This window comes from Lepidochelys olivacea (assembly GCF_965140295.1).
Source record: "Lepidochelys olivacea isolate rLepOli2 genome assembly, chromosome: 4".
NCBI lineage: Eukaryota > Metazoa > Chordata > Testudines > Cheloniidae > Lepidochelys > Lepidochelys olivacea.
This window is the reverse complement of record NC_140414.1, coordinates 15255658-15269639: the sequence shown is the minus strand read 5'-3', so window position 1 is coordinate 15269639 and position 13982 is coordinate 15255658. Positions and strand designations below refer to the sequence as shown.

The 13982-nt window shown below is 46.4% G+C and overlaps 1 protein-coding gene across 1 annotated transcript in view; it reads left to right on the top strand.

The window, feature by feature from the left end:
• LOC311520115 (transmembrane protease serine 11A-like) overlaps positions 1-12412 on the top strand; it is a 49565-nt gene extending 37153 nt beyond the window's left edge. Inside the window, exons 7-10 of the mRNA XM_084627355.1 lie at positions 4746-4923; positions 5373-5638; positions 6727-6869; positions 10066-12412. Of these exons, the coding sequence (XP_084483481.1) occupies positions 4746-4923; positions 5373-5638; positions 6727-6869; positions 10066-10227 (749 nt within the window). The 3' untranslated portion in view covers positions 10228-12412. The remainder of the gene's footprint in view (positions 1-4745; positions 4924-5372; positions 5639-6726; positions 6870-10065) is intronic.
• The last annotated feature ends 1570 nt before the right edge of the window (positions 12413-13982 follow it).

Genomic DNA, 13982 nt, shown 5'->3' with positions numbered 1-13982 from the left:
CATGGTGCATACCCTGTTGGTGGTTGACACAGCTCCTCCCTGGTTTGTAATTACTGCCAGCAAAGCGCTGAGCATCCCACTTCTCACCCGGTATACAACCAGCCTCCAGGAGCAACTGACTGAAGCCTCCGATTGCCCCAGGCCCATTCCTGCTCCCGGTGGTAAAGGTGCAGCCCCCGAGTGACAGCAGTAGGCCTCGATGTCTTCTTTCAGGCAGAGCACTCTGGTTTCGTGAAGGGCTTAGTGCTCACCCTGGACTGATAATGCGTCTCCCTGATGCTAGTGCCGCATTTGCTCTCGGTTCCGTGAGAACTCTCAGTCAAGCCTTGAGCAGTGACTCCGAGGACAGAGTGACCAACCTTGGCCCCGCCGCCCCAGTTCAGCTTGGGCTGGCAGCTTTTACATAACCGGTGCTGATGCATGCTCTGGAGATGTCAGCATTCTACCCTGGGCATTGACCCGCAGCATACCGTACCTGACTGAGGTCTAGGGGACAATGGGAAAGGTGATGTTCAGGGGGCACACTTAGACATAGAGGATGTGGGACCAAATATAGCTTCACTGCGGAGGAAGAGAAAGCCAAGCCTTTACACAGGTCACAGAGAAAAGGCTGAGGTCATAGCTTTTATTTGGGGATCACCCAGACCCCTGTTGCTGTTGTGTATTGCAGCAGGGGCTAAAGGCTCTAGCTGAGATCAGGGCCCCATTGTGTGGGGTGCTGTACAAGCACAGACTAAGAGGCAGGTCTTTGTCTGTGTCGACACAAGGAGAGAGAGGAAACAGAGGTAAAGTGACTTAGGTCATACAATAGGCAAGTGGCAGAGATGGGACTAGAACCCAGGTCACCTGAACGCTTGTCTAGTTCATTGCCCCATTCTTTGCACCCCGGTGCCTCTCGGCAAGGCAGGCCTATTGTGGTACTTGGAGATGGGGTCTCAGGTCTGAACCACTGGCTGACGGAGCTCTGGCACCATCTTCATACTGTACAGAGACTGTTGCTGAAAGCGTCTCTGCCCAGGGTTACCTCTGGCTACACAATATGGTGCAAGAGCCTTCTGTTGCCTCAGGCATGTGTTTCTACAGGCATAAGTTTAAAGGGACAATGTCTGTGAGCAGTGGTTTATTCTGGGGCCTGACTTCACTCCCGTTGAGCAGTACGTGACTCTGCAGTTGGCATAGAGCTCACTAGTGAATGACTTGCAGAGTTAGCTAGCACTCCAGGAGTACAGAAGGCCAAGTCAGGCACTTAGACGTAATCTTTACATCAGTTACTCAGGACTCCCGATAGGATTTAAACCCAAAGAATATTAAGCATCTAATTTACGTCGCTTTTTGCCTTTTGCTAAGCTTAGGCAATGAAGATAGACTAGTCAGTTTCACTCTTCTTTAGAATTGGGTTCCATTCAATTCCACCATCTGGCTATCCTGCAGTATTGAGGTTGCAGACACAGTTTAATAAGAGTTCCATTGCAATTTCCATTTAAAAAACCATAATGAAAACATTCCTGTTCATTTTACAAAGGCGTGCTCTTATAACACCTGAATTTTAAGTTAAACGTGACCTGACTCGAGCTGGGCAAAACATTTTCGACCGATAGTTTTTTTTGTCAAAAAATGCCCTTCCCTCCAGCCCCCCCCGCCCTCCGTGCTCCCAAATTATTTGTGAATTTGGGTCAACAAATACTTGTGGCTGGGAAAACAATGGGAAAAAAATTCAAAGAAATGTTTCATTTCAGATTGTTGTTTTGTTCTGACTTTTCATCTTGAAATGGCATTTCAAATTCAAATTTGGGCAATTAAGATAATATGCAAAAAGGGTGAACTCCGTCCACCGGATCTGTGCTGCAGCCAGCTTTTAAATAGCCCTTTGGAGGAAACCTGTCAGTCAGCCAGACGGTCGACCCACAAGGGTTGGCCGTATGGCCTCACCACCTCAGAGACTGAGCTTTTGGGCTCATCCTTCCTGCCTCACATCATGAGCTCTGCCTAGCGAGACCAGCTGAGATAGACTCCTGGTCTGAGACTTTCACACTCTTCAGGGACCAGTGCACCTCAGCAAACATTTGCTGTGACCCCAGGCAGCCTTTTCAAAACAGAGTAGGATTTATTAGTCACCTCGAACACAGCACTGGCAAGTCCTTAGGTTAGCACGGAGAAATAGACAGAGTCCATTCTGGCCAAGCCAGCTTTCCACCCAGCAAAGCTGCCAGGGAGTCCTTCTGGCTTGCCATCTCTCTCTGTCAGTCCCAAGTGAGAGCTGCCGTCTCTCTCCCAAAAGCCAGCCCTTATCTCAGCCCCATGACACTTCTCTGTCCAGTTCCTGCAGGCCTATGCTGAGTTCCATCTGCCAGGGCGTCCCTTGGATAAGTGTCAGTTGCTCAGTTCTTGGGGCTTCTGTTATCTTTGTGAACCCGCCATTGATATGTGTCGGTTTCAGCCAGTCCTTTACCGACCCACTCATTCCACCCCAGACTGTTACATGACATAACACTTTATGTCTCCTGCTTTGCCCCAAGAGCAGCTTTTTAACTCTTGTGTAGCCATTCGGTAGCAATGCAAAGTACAGAGGCAAACTGAGGCGTGCATAGGAATCATAAAAATATTTCAGAAAATTCCCACTTTTGTCAGACCTCTTCCCCCCTCCCAAAGCAAAACCAACCCCCCCCCCCCCAAATCCGCTGAATTGAAACAAAAACTAAAAAACAAAGTTTTGAATCGACAAAAACATTTCAGGTCTGTTATTGATTCAAACACATCTTTTGAGTTGATGAAAAATTTTGAAAATATTTTGGTTTTGTTTCTCATCGAAGTGGATATTTAGTTCAGTCCCCAAATCTAAAAATCAATTATTTGCTCAGTTCAAGACCTGACACAATCAGTTGTACAAAATATACTTTAATAGATCTCTACAAAAATCCATATTTATTACATCCTCCAGACAAATGTTGACCTTACAGGAAATGGGCAATAGTAGACGGAGTTTAGCTTATTTTGGTTAAATCCATGTATACAGATTAATCCTACCTGCAACTGTGTTTTACTTCTGGGTTATGATTTAGATATGTATTTAGTTTTTAAATGTTTTTACTATTCTTTAAGAGATCTTCTCATTATTTATAATAATAATGTTGTTTTTCTTTATGCAGCTAGATGGGAGGATTAATATGTTTATGTAACCCTTCTGCCCGTCAGAGTTGGCAGCAACAAGGGCCCGGTTCAGTATCTAGGGGATCCATTCCAATAACACAATGCAAAACTGGCTCGAGCTCCCTCCCAGTGACCTGGGACAAATATATACCACCCCCGCTGGGCGCCTCCAAGAGGCAATACTTCCCCTCTCGCAAGCACAGAGTCTGAGTGTAGCAGAAAGCCTTTTAATAACAGAGAGAAACAATGTGGCATTATGTTGGGGAAACACCACCAACAGGATTCATAACACAACCCATGAGCAAAAAATCCACCCCAAGCAAATTGGGGCGTGTCCTTTCCCTTTGGTCCTTGAGTTCAGCAACCCAAAATCACCCAAAGTCCCAAAAGTCCAATGACCCAAAAGTCTCTGTCCCTGGTCAGGGGAGCCCCAGAGTTCGAAAGTTTATCTGCAGAGTTTTACCTCCCAACCTGGGTGGAGATGGGGGTGGAGAGTAAAGGGGCACCTTACGTGGTCGAAAGCTGATGGCCCCACCTCTCCATGGGGCTCCACTCTGCCAGCCACCCCATGAGCTGCTTCAGGCATCCCACAAACTGCTCCGCTCCACCAGCCGCTCCGCTCTGCCAGCCGTCCCACAAACTGCTCCACAATATATCTTCAGGCTCCCCCACTACTTAACACGACGCTCAGTGATTTCAGCTCTTAGTCAGTTCAGCTCTTTTGTGATTTCAGTTTGTAGTAGGGGAGCCTCAGTGCTGGTACACCATTAGCCCAAAGTGAATTCAGCTCAGCAGCCTGTAACTAGACTCCTCATAGAATCAAAATTAGCTCTGATATGCCACAGTGGAGACAGGAGGAAGTGCAATTAGCATGTAAGGCCCTCACCAAGGGGCCCATACCACCAAGTATATTAATACCTGTCCCCAGCCTCTCTCCATTCACTGGGAGTTGGAACCCATGACCCTTGCCTAGCGAGTGCTGCTTAGTTGATGGTGAGTCCCTCCATCATAACAAAAGGCCAAGTACAGTTCCACTCTCCTTGATTCACATAATCAGGATAATAACAGTTTATTCCTGCCCCACTAACAGAGAAACTGGGGCTCCTACAGGCAGGGGGTGTGTGCCTATGCAAATGAGATCAGCCCCTGAAGTTCTTTTCCACAACCCACCAAGACTCGCCACCAGATGTCAGGGTGGAGCTCATCCTGACTCTGCTTACATCTAGATACAAGGGTGGGGTGGTTATTTAAATGGCATAATTATAAATACAATATATTTTGGTTCATTCTTATTTTAAGATTGTTTGTTTGGTTTTTGTTGTCATTATACTTGACTATGTATGTCTTCTGTGTGCCTAATATTGTGTGTGTGTGTGTGTGTGTGTGAAATCTCACCCTGTGTGACTGTGGTTGAATATCAGTGCAGCTGTGGTGTCATATCTGTTTATCTGAATGCTGTTCATTTGATGACAGCTATGTTATAACTAACAAAATGCAAGCAGCCATTTGTATTCAGCATGCTGGGAACATACACCAAACAAAAGCCTGTCTTTCTTTCCTGGGGAGCAGTCCAGCTAAGTCGGTCCTTTCTTTGATAGGTTGTGGGATACGAACAAGTAAATCGCTTTCCTACGCAAACAGAATAACGGGAGGCATCTCTGCCCAGGTTGGCGAGTGGCCATGGCAGGCTAGTCTTCAGCTGAGTGGTATCCACCGCTGCGGTGCAACGCTGATCAGTAACACGTGGCTTATAACTGCAGCTCACTGCTTTAGAGGGTAAGATCCCAGCTTGGAGAAAGGATGCTGTAAAAGACTGTGTGCCCTTACAGACACCAATCTGGAATTCTGTGACATTTGGAACCAAAACAGAACCCCTAGATGTATCCAGGTTCTGATCCTTCAGTTTGGCTCTGAGCTGTGCCTGGGAAGAGACCTGAGAGGTGGTGGAAGTCAAAGATGGCTGTATTCTACCTTTCAATTCCGCCCAGCCCTCAGGCTGCTCGGTGTCAATTCAGCCACCAGTGCAAGTTAGAGCAACCTTGGGGCTGTTCTAACTTATACCAGCTGGCAACATCCCTCAGGGGATTGCTGGAGCACAGCAGTGTTCTGGCCAAGCTCTGTGCTTCCCAACACATGTAGCTCTGCATTTGGGTGCCTAACTGGGAGCTGAGCTCTTTGAAAAATTGTCTGTGTATGCCTGTGATCTAATCTTGTATCTCTTTCAGACAACAGAATCCCAGTAGGTGGACGGCTAGCTTTGGAACTGTCATAAGGCCTCCGCAAAGCAGAAGATCCATCCGCAACATCATCATTCATGAAAAATACTCTGATGCCGTTCAAAACCACAATTATGACATCGCTGTTGTGCAGCTCTCCTCCCCCGTGGAATTTACAAATGTCATTCGCATGGTCTGTCTCCCCGAGGAATTTTACGTCTTCCCACATAACACTACCTGCTTTGTCACGGGATGGGGCGCTTTACGGAATGAAGGTGAGTGTCTCCTCAAAGAGCCCTCCCATGACGTTATGTTTTTAGTTCATTTTCAGTTCATTATGCAAGTGAACGTGATTTCTTATCTGATTAGTCTGGTGGCTAATTAGCCATTGGCACAGCTTACCAAAGGAAGTGGGACATTCATTCTGACACAAAGGTTTTAAATCGGGATTGGATATCTTTCTAAACGAGACACCCCCGCTCGACCAGCAGCTGTTGGGCTCAAAGAATAATTCTTTCCACTGCAGGAGTCACTGAGTGAAGTTTTACAGGAGGTCAGACCAGGTGATCAGAATGGTCCCATCCGACCTTCAAATCAATTACCAGGCTGAGCATCTGCGTGTTATATGCAGGTTGGCTCAGTTCATTGTATTCGGCATTTTCTGGGACATGGCAGAGCTGCAAGCCACTAGTGCAAGGACGAGAAAAGAGTCCCCCGTTGCTGATTATGCCATTAGCAAGGCTAAGCACATTTCATTCATGCATTCAGTCACCAGCTTCCTTTCTGTCCCATTGACTTTGTTTATACATCTGGCATCGGCTTGGTGTTATCTAGCTTCCAGAACCTTTAAATTTGCCCTAGAAGTTCTCTTCACTTAACCACTGAGCACATGCTTAACTTTAAGACAGATTGACACCAGTGGGACTTAACGCTAAACCTTAAGAGCATTGTTGGTTTATACCTATATTAGACTTTCGCTGTAATCATGGATTGTCCAAAACCATATTCTCATTGGGGCTTTCTGATCTCACAGACATGTATTAACTCCCCACAGTGCACAGCTGGGACCTCGGCACCAGAAATCCCTGTGTCCATTATATTAGAGGGGTGAGGTCAAAAAATGAATGGGGTGGGGGACTTGGATTAAGGCGCCCTGTGGGGATGGATGCTGAAGAGGCAGCTGGGTTTGGGGCAAGTGAGAGGCTGAAGGAGGATAAACTGTTCTCTTCCCAAAGTGTCAACCTGGCCACTTCCTTTAGGCGCTGAAATGGAAGCTGAGCATTTGTTAGCTCCTCCTGCTCCCCCCAGGCCTTGGCTTGTAGAACCCATTTGTAAATTCTAAATCCTTTCTTTCCCATTTTAGGTTCAAGCATTAATAATCTCCGGCAAGCGGAAGTGAAGATCATAGACACGAACATTTGCAATAGAGCAGAAGTGTACAATGGGGCCATCGCTCCTGGGATGGTGTGTGCTGGATACTTGGAGGGGGAAATAGATGCTTGCCAGGTAGGTCTAATATCAATGCGGAGAACTGATCAGCGTGAGAACTGCAGACAGATACTTCCCTGCGCCTGGTGGTCTCTGAACATACGCATTTTAACAGACTACACCGGCGTCCAGCTCAGGGTTCTGATTTACAGAGCTCCTGTGGGAGCTGGGGAGGGAAGGGGTAGTCTATTACAATCCACAACTTCAGAGCACATTACTTATATCTGCACCAAAGAGACCCATGATAGCAGATTGCTATTTTTGGAGATTGTAAAAATCCAGGGATGACGCAAAGAAAGAAATAGGAGACTATAAGGGGGTGGGGCAGGGACGTGCTCAAGAGGGGGCAAGCAGCCCCCCCGCCCCGTAATCACTGGGGGGCACAGAACTTCTCCAGCCCCAGGGCCACGGAGGCAGGGAAGATTGAGCTCTGGCCGGGGCTGGGGCAGGGTGGAGGGAGGGAAGATCGGGCAGCGGGGTGGAAGGGGGAGCGAGGTTCTGTGCCCATGGGGTGGGGGTTTGCAATAGTGAACATGGGGCATGTACCCTGAACAACTGTAATGACAAAACTGTAGGGGCCTGATTTTCGGATGGTGTAAATTAGCATAGTTCCGTTGACTTCAGCAGTCCTAGGCTGATTTACTGCAGGTGAGGCTTTGGCCCTGTGTGTATAATTTGTGTGTGTGTGTATATATATCTATAAGAGAGAGTATATACATGAGGGTGTGATAGGTATAAAGGTTTCACCAACATATGTTTGAGGTGGACACACAATGACATTGACCATCTTCTCAATAAATGCAGTGAAGGTTGATTTCTACTGAGGCTGTTTAATCACAATCACAATCGACAGCGGCATCTCCATTGTCCTGTGGGTCTGAGTAACACTGAGGATCATCGTCCCCTGCACATTCCAGTTTGCAGTGCAGTATACTCTGTGATCTGGTAGATGCACCAATGCTGGATTGGCTGCAGCTGTTAGGAGGGCAGCTTAGAACAGGATTTTCAAATGCATTTAGTGCTGGCCTAGCTCTGCACCCCTGGAGTCCATGAGAATATTCCCATTGGCGCCAGCAGGAGTAGAGCTAAGCCAGGGCTGAGTGCATTTGAAAATCCCACCTTCTGTTTTTAGTATTGGGCTGACAGTGGTACCCAGGAGTTCCAGTTAAGATCAGGGCCCCATTTTGCCAGGCGCTAGAGAAACCCATTCAACGATAGGGGCCAAACCATAGAGAGCTTGCAATCTAAAACATGTATTTTAAGTTTGTAATTACATGAATAAATACTTGCATTCACTTGCGGATCCTGGGGCTAGCCCATTATATAAGATTGGCTGATCTGACCACTGTTATATTGGGAACCAATGAATTAATTCCTGTCCCCCGGGCAGGTGATCAATTTGGAGTGTGGGCGTAGTTTACCTTTATCAAAGCATGCATGGAAACAGGTGTTATTGCTGGGCATAGAATTACCCAGTCCTTTGATAATTCCAGCTACAGTAGTTGACCTTCTAAGACCTTCTGCAGCAGTGAATTTCCACAGGCTAGCTGACTGGTTTGAGAGGACTTATTTCATTTATCCTAAATGGATTCACTTTGGCTAGTTATGATAATTACAAAAATATCTACCCTGTTTAATTGTCAAAAGGCTCATAAACATTAATTGAATCTTCACAGTGCTCCTGTAGGCTAGGTCAGTATGAATTCGTACACCTCTTTTACAGATGGGGAAACCAATGAAGAGGGAAAGGGCCATCAGGTCAAGATTTTCAAACCTCAGTGCCTACGTTTAGGTTCCTAAAGCCTTATTTAGACACTTAAGTAGTTGATTTGATGTTCAAAAGTGCTGAGTACCCAACAGCTCCTTCTGAAGTCAAGAGTAGCTGCTGTGTGCTAGGAACATCTGAAAATCACGTCACCTATTGAACGACTTCAGTAAGGATACAGGAGCTTGAATTTAGGCTGCTATTTTTGAAAATGTTGGCCCTAAATCGGTATTTAGGCATCTACGTAAAAGTAGATGGATTCACAGAGGGCACGAGACCATCCGGTTTGCTACATTAAGGAGCTCTGGGTGCTTAGCACTTCTGAAAAACGGGTCTCTTTCATTTCGGTGCCTAAGGTAGGAGAGGAGTACTTGTGGCACCTTAGAGACTAACCAATTTATTTGAGCATGAGCTTTCGTGAGCTACAGCTCACTTCATCGGATGCATGCCGTGGAAACTGTAGCAGACTTTATATATACACAGAGAATATGAAAAAATACCTCCTCCCACCCCACTGTCCTGCTGGTAATAGCTTATCTAAAGTGATCATCAGGTGGGCCATTTCCAGCACAAATCCAGGTTTTCTCACCCTCCACCCCCCAACACAAATTCACTCTCCTGCTGGTGATAGCCCATCCAAAGTGACAACTCTTTACACAATGTGCATGATAATAAAGTTGGGCCATTTCCTGCACAAATCCAGGTTCTCTCACCCCCCTCCCAAAAACCACACACACAAACTCACTATCCTGCTGGTAATAGCTCATCCAAAGTGACCATTCTCCCTACAATGTGCATAATTAAGATGGGCCATTTCCAGCACAAATCTCTGTGTTGCTAGATTTGAAAATGTTGGGCTAAGTGAATGAAGTCGTCCATTTCAAAGCTGGGATTTTAACTGACTCCTAAAAGGCACGTGTTAGTGGCTAGGAATAGGGTAATATCCCTTAAAATAGTTCGTGAGCCTTCCAGTGGTGCTCACTGTATTCCATGATTTAGAAGCCAATAGAACCCGGCCAGAGCAGCCGCGTGTATATGTAGCCAAGGCTTGCACGTTGTGTGTATCCAATCTACATAATTATCTGGGCCCCGGCATGCCTGTATGTTTCTTCATTTATTGTTGTGTAAAGATAAAATGACACCATACTATTGGAGTAAGTCTCCCGCCAGAGGATGAAAGAATACATAGCTCCTCTGCTCACCTTGCATATATTGAGAGGGGAAGATATAGCTTCTATCAGCGAAGTTGGTAGAAAAAGTCCTTCAGGAATACCAGAAATAACTTACCCACCAGCCAGCAGCCTGTGACCTTATTCTCAAGTGTGATGTTACTTATGTAGTAAATGAATTTGAACAATTGGCTTTAAGATTTGCTTTAATATTTAAATAAATCCACCTGCTTTGCTCTCAGTTTCTTCCTGCTGAATTCCACCTTTCTCTCCCCTGTAGGGTGACTCTGGTGGCCCTCTGGTCACTGAAGATAGAAGAGGAGTCTGGTTCCTTGTTGGAATAGTGAGCTGGGGAGACGAATGTGCTAAAAAAAATAAACCTGGCGTCTACACACGAGTGACTTACTATCGGGATTGGATCGCCGCAAAAACTGGCCTCTGAAGGAGTCACAAGTGGGTTAAACTGCACAGGCTGGGTACACAAGCTAGGAACTCCACAACACTCTTTACCAGTCTATGCTTCGTTTACTGTCCAAAGCAAGCGCCGGCTTAGCTTGTGGTGACATTCCTACCGCTCAGTGACTCGTCTCTGAACTGAATTGCTCTGGCCTGTCGAAGGAGAGGAACAGACTCAATCAAACTTGCACAAGGAGCACAAACTGCTGACTGATTTACCACTTAGGAAAGTGTATCTACTGCTTCCAGGAAAGGCAGGTTATTCTGCATCCTCAACCCAGGACTGAGAATAACCCTGCTTTCCACCCTCTATGCTACACACCTCCTGCTGGGATCAGATGACTTGGCCATGGTTTTCCTAGCTGAGCAAAACGCCCCCTTGGTTGGAGCCCATCAGCGCAAATCGTCAGTCACCTGGACAGGTTGTGATTGATCCACAGCATTTCCCTCCAGTTGCCGAGTGCCTGGCCTCCTGCATTACTCCACCACGGGGGTGGAAATCAACCAAAGTTTACTCCATGGCAGCACAGGGCATTAGCAGTAGGCCACAGCACTTGACTTTAAACAGCACCATCCCTACTGGCACCAGAAGCCTGTTCGAACCAAAGGCAGGTAGGGCTGTCTTCTCCTGCCACGCTACATGGGGCTGTGTCACTGAGCACGTTCTATTGGAGGTACTCAACGGATGGCCAGGGAGGCCACTTGTGAACTCGGTTATGCCACACACAGAAATCCTTGGCCAGTGTGTAATTAACACACAGAGCTTCCCACCAGCAAAAAGGAACACCCACCTCCAATGTGGCTGAACTTCCTGGGGGAGGAGCTTTGACCCAGGAGACCGTACTTATTGATCATGTGCATCACAGTAGTGCCCAAGAGCCAACCAAGAATAGCAGACAGTCCCTGCCCCAAAGCGCTCACAGTCTAAATAACCTCTTAGCTTCTACTTTGCTTCCTGATGGGGTGGAGGGAGGAGAGTCTGTATCCCATTGCTGGGCATGAATTGGGATACAGGCCAGCCCTTGCACTCCTCATCTCAAACAGCCATTTCTCCTGTGCCTTTTAAAACCCCCTAATCCTCTGCTTCTCACTACTGTGGAGCAGTTCCACTACTGCGAGGCTCTATGTGCCGGTGTGTCAAGCACACGTGCTCTGCACTGGGCATCCGGTGAATCCCCATATTTTCCCCAGTGTCTCACCTTAACTCTGCCCCCTGGGGAGCTGAGCAGCCCTGTCACTTGCTAGATAGCCGACAAGTTGCTAGATCAATGACGTCCCACCTCCAGCCGTCAGTAATATACACCAGAGGAGAGAGAAATCAACAGAGGAAATGCTGGGTTGCTGACAGCTGCATCCAGTCCAGTGCTACCAGTCTCAGCTACCTCATACACCAGACCAAAAAAAAAAACCAACCTTCAGCCTATCCTTGGAAGATCTGGGGTCAATGAAGCCATCACCGCGCACAATCTCTCATCACCAATAAACCTCCTCTCAGCTCTTACCACTGGCACTTTAATGCATTTCTAAGTTGATGTCTCTCATGCAACACAGTGCCCTTGAGCTCCAGCAAGAGGCTCTGCTGTATTTCAGGGCTCTGTTTGATGTAGTATATGAAAACCAGCATCCATGAGGGTGCCTACTCATTTTGTTCAGCCCAGCGAGCAGAATAGTCACTGTAGCAGAACTTAGCTTCACAAACATACTGCATAATACACAGGGCGAGACAAAAAGGGCAAATCTGATTCTTCTGGTGATAAGTCATCTTTCTAGGAAGGTGATCTAATCTGTGAATCTATTTATAGGGAACCCCCTATGCAAGTGATTGTGAACTAGTTGGCAAAGTACTTTGGGCTGAGATTTTCAAGGGGTCTAAAGGATTTGGGCACCCAAATCCCACTGAATTTCAATGGCATACCTAACTCCCTTAGGCTCTCTTCAGCCTTAGTGCTGATTGTGCCAAGAAATCAGGTAACCGGCTGTCTAAATGGGCTAATTTACCTCCATAATTTTGCACCTGCAGTTGATTGTTGGTGCAAAATCAGAGGCTGGGTTGCGACCCTCTGAAAACCAGGCCCTTATATTTCATATTTAATAACCGGTTGAACTGGAAACCATTCTAGAAGGTCATATACAAGGCTGAAAAGGTTAACGCCAACATTTTCAAAAGGTGCCACTAACTTAGGGTGCCCAAGCTGAGACCCCCCTAGGGCCTAATTTTCATTAGTGCTGCGTGCCCACAGCTCCAGTTGAAGTCAGTAGGGCCTGCGAAAGTTGAATCCTCTCAAGATGGGCACCAAAAGACTGAAGCACCCCAAATCAGTCGCCTTAATGACTGGTCCCTGTCATATAGCGAGAGCAGTGGGTTTAATCCTACTCCCATGGATGTAATGTTACTGGGATCGGAGTCTATCCGCTCAATCCTGTAAAGACTAACGCAAGCACATGCTTAACGCTGTGCACTGAGGGAAGCCCTGTTGAAGTCAATGGGACTAGTCACAGAGCATAACATTGAGCAAGTGAGTAAGTCTTTGCGGGACCAGGTCCCTTGTATGCAATCCCGTTTTTGGAGGAAAGGTAGCATTTTAGTTCTTATAGAAAATTTCCCTGTGAGACAGTGCAGAAAACCAAAGCAGCCCAAGGAGGCAACGTGTCCATAAAATTCAGGGACTTACTGACTAGCTGGGGTAACAGTTGGACTGTTTGCCTCCTATTTCTCTCTAGCTGATAAGTTCTTCCCTGTTTCTGAAGGCAGGGTCAGTGTCTGTCCTAGAACAGAGTGTGAGAAAAAAGGAATCCATGGCAGAACTAAAGACGGAATGGCAAATATCTTTCAATATGATCCATGGTGGAAAAGAGGAGTGGTGACAAAATCAATGTAAATTTCATGTGTACTGTTATTAAAATGGATTTTTTTAAATGGTCACCCTTTTTGCTTAGTGTGGGGAAACTTTTGGGAGGGGGGAGCCTATACAGGAAGGATGGGCTCCACCTAAACCAAAGTGGATCCAGATTGCTGGCACTTAACATTAAAAAGGTTGCAGAGCAGTTTTTAAACTTAGAGATGGGGGAAAGCCGATTGCTGCAGAGGCGCACGTGGATCGGACAGAGACTTCTCTTAGAGGAGAGTCTATTGAGAGAGATTCTCTAGGTTTTAGTCAGGAGGAGAGGATGGAAGAGGATAAAGTATGGGCCAGATCAGATGAGAAACATTCACATAAAGAATCTGACACATCAGAAAAGGGCAGACAAATAAAAAGTGACAAGTTTTTAAAGTGCTTGTACACAAATGCTAGAAGTCTAAATAATAAGATGGGTGAACTAGAGTGCCTCGTGTTAAAGGAGGATATTGACATAATAGGCATCACAGAAACCTGGTGGAATGAGGACAATCAATGGGACACAATCATTCTGGGGTACAAAATATATCAGAAGGACAGAACAGGTCATGCGGGGGAGGGAAGGGGGGTGGAGTGTCACTATATGTGAGAGAAAACGTACAATCAAATGAAATAAAAATCTTAAATGAATCCACATGTTCCATAGAATCTCTCTGGATAGTAATTCCAGGCTCTAATAAGAATATAACAGTAGGGATCTATTATCAACCACCTGACCAGGACAGTGATAGTGACGATGCAATGCTAAGGGAGATTAGAGAGGCTATTAAAATAAAAAACTCAATAATAGTGGGGGATTTCAATTATCCCCATATTGACTGGGTACATGTCACCTCAGGACGAA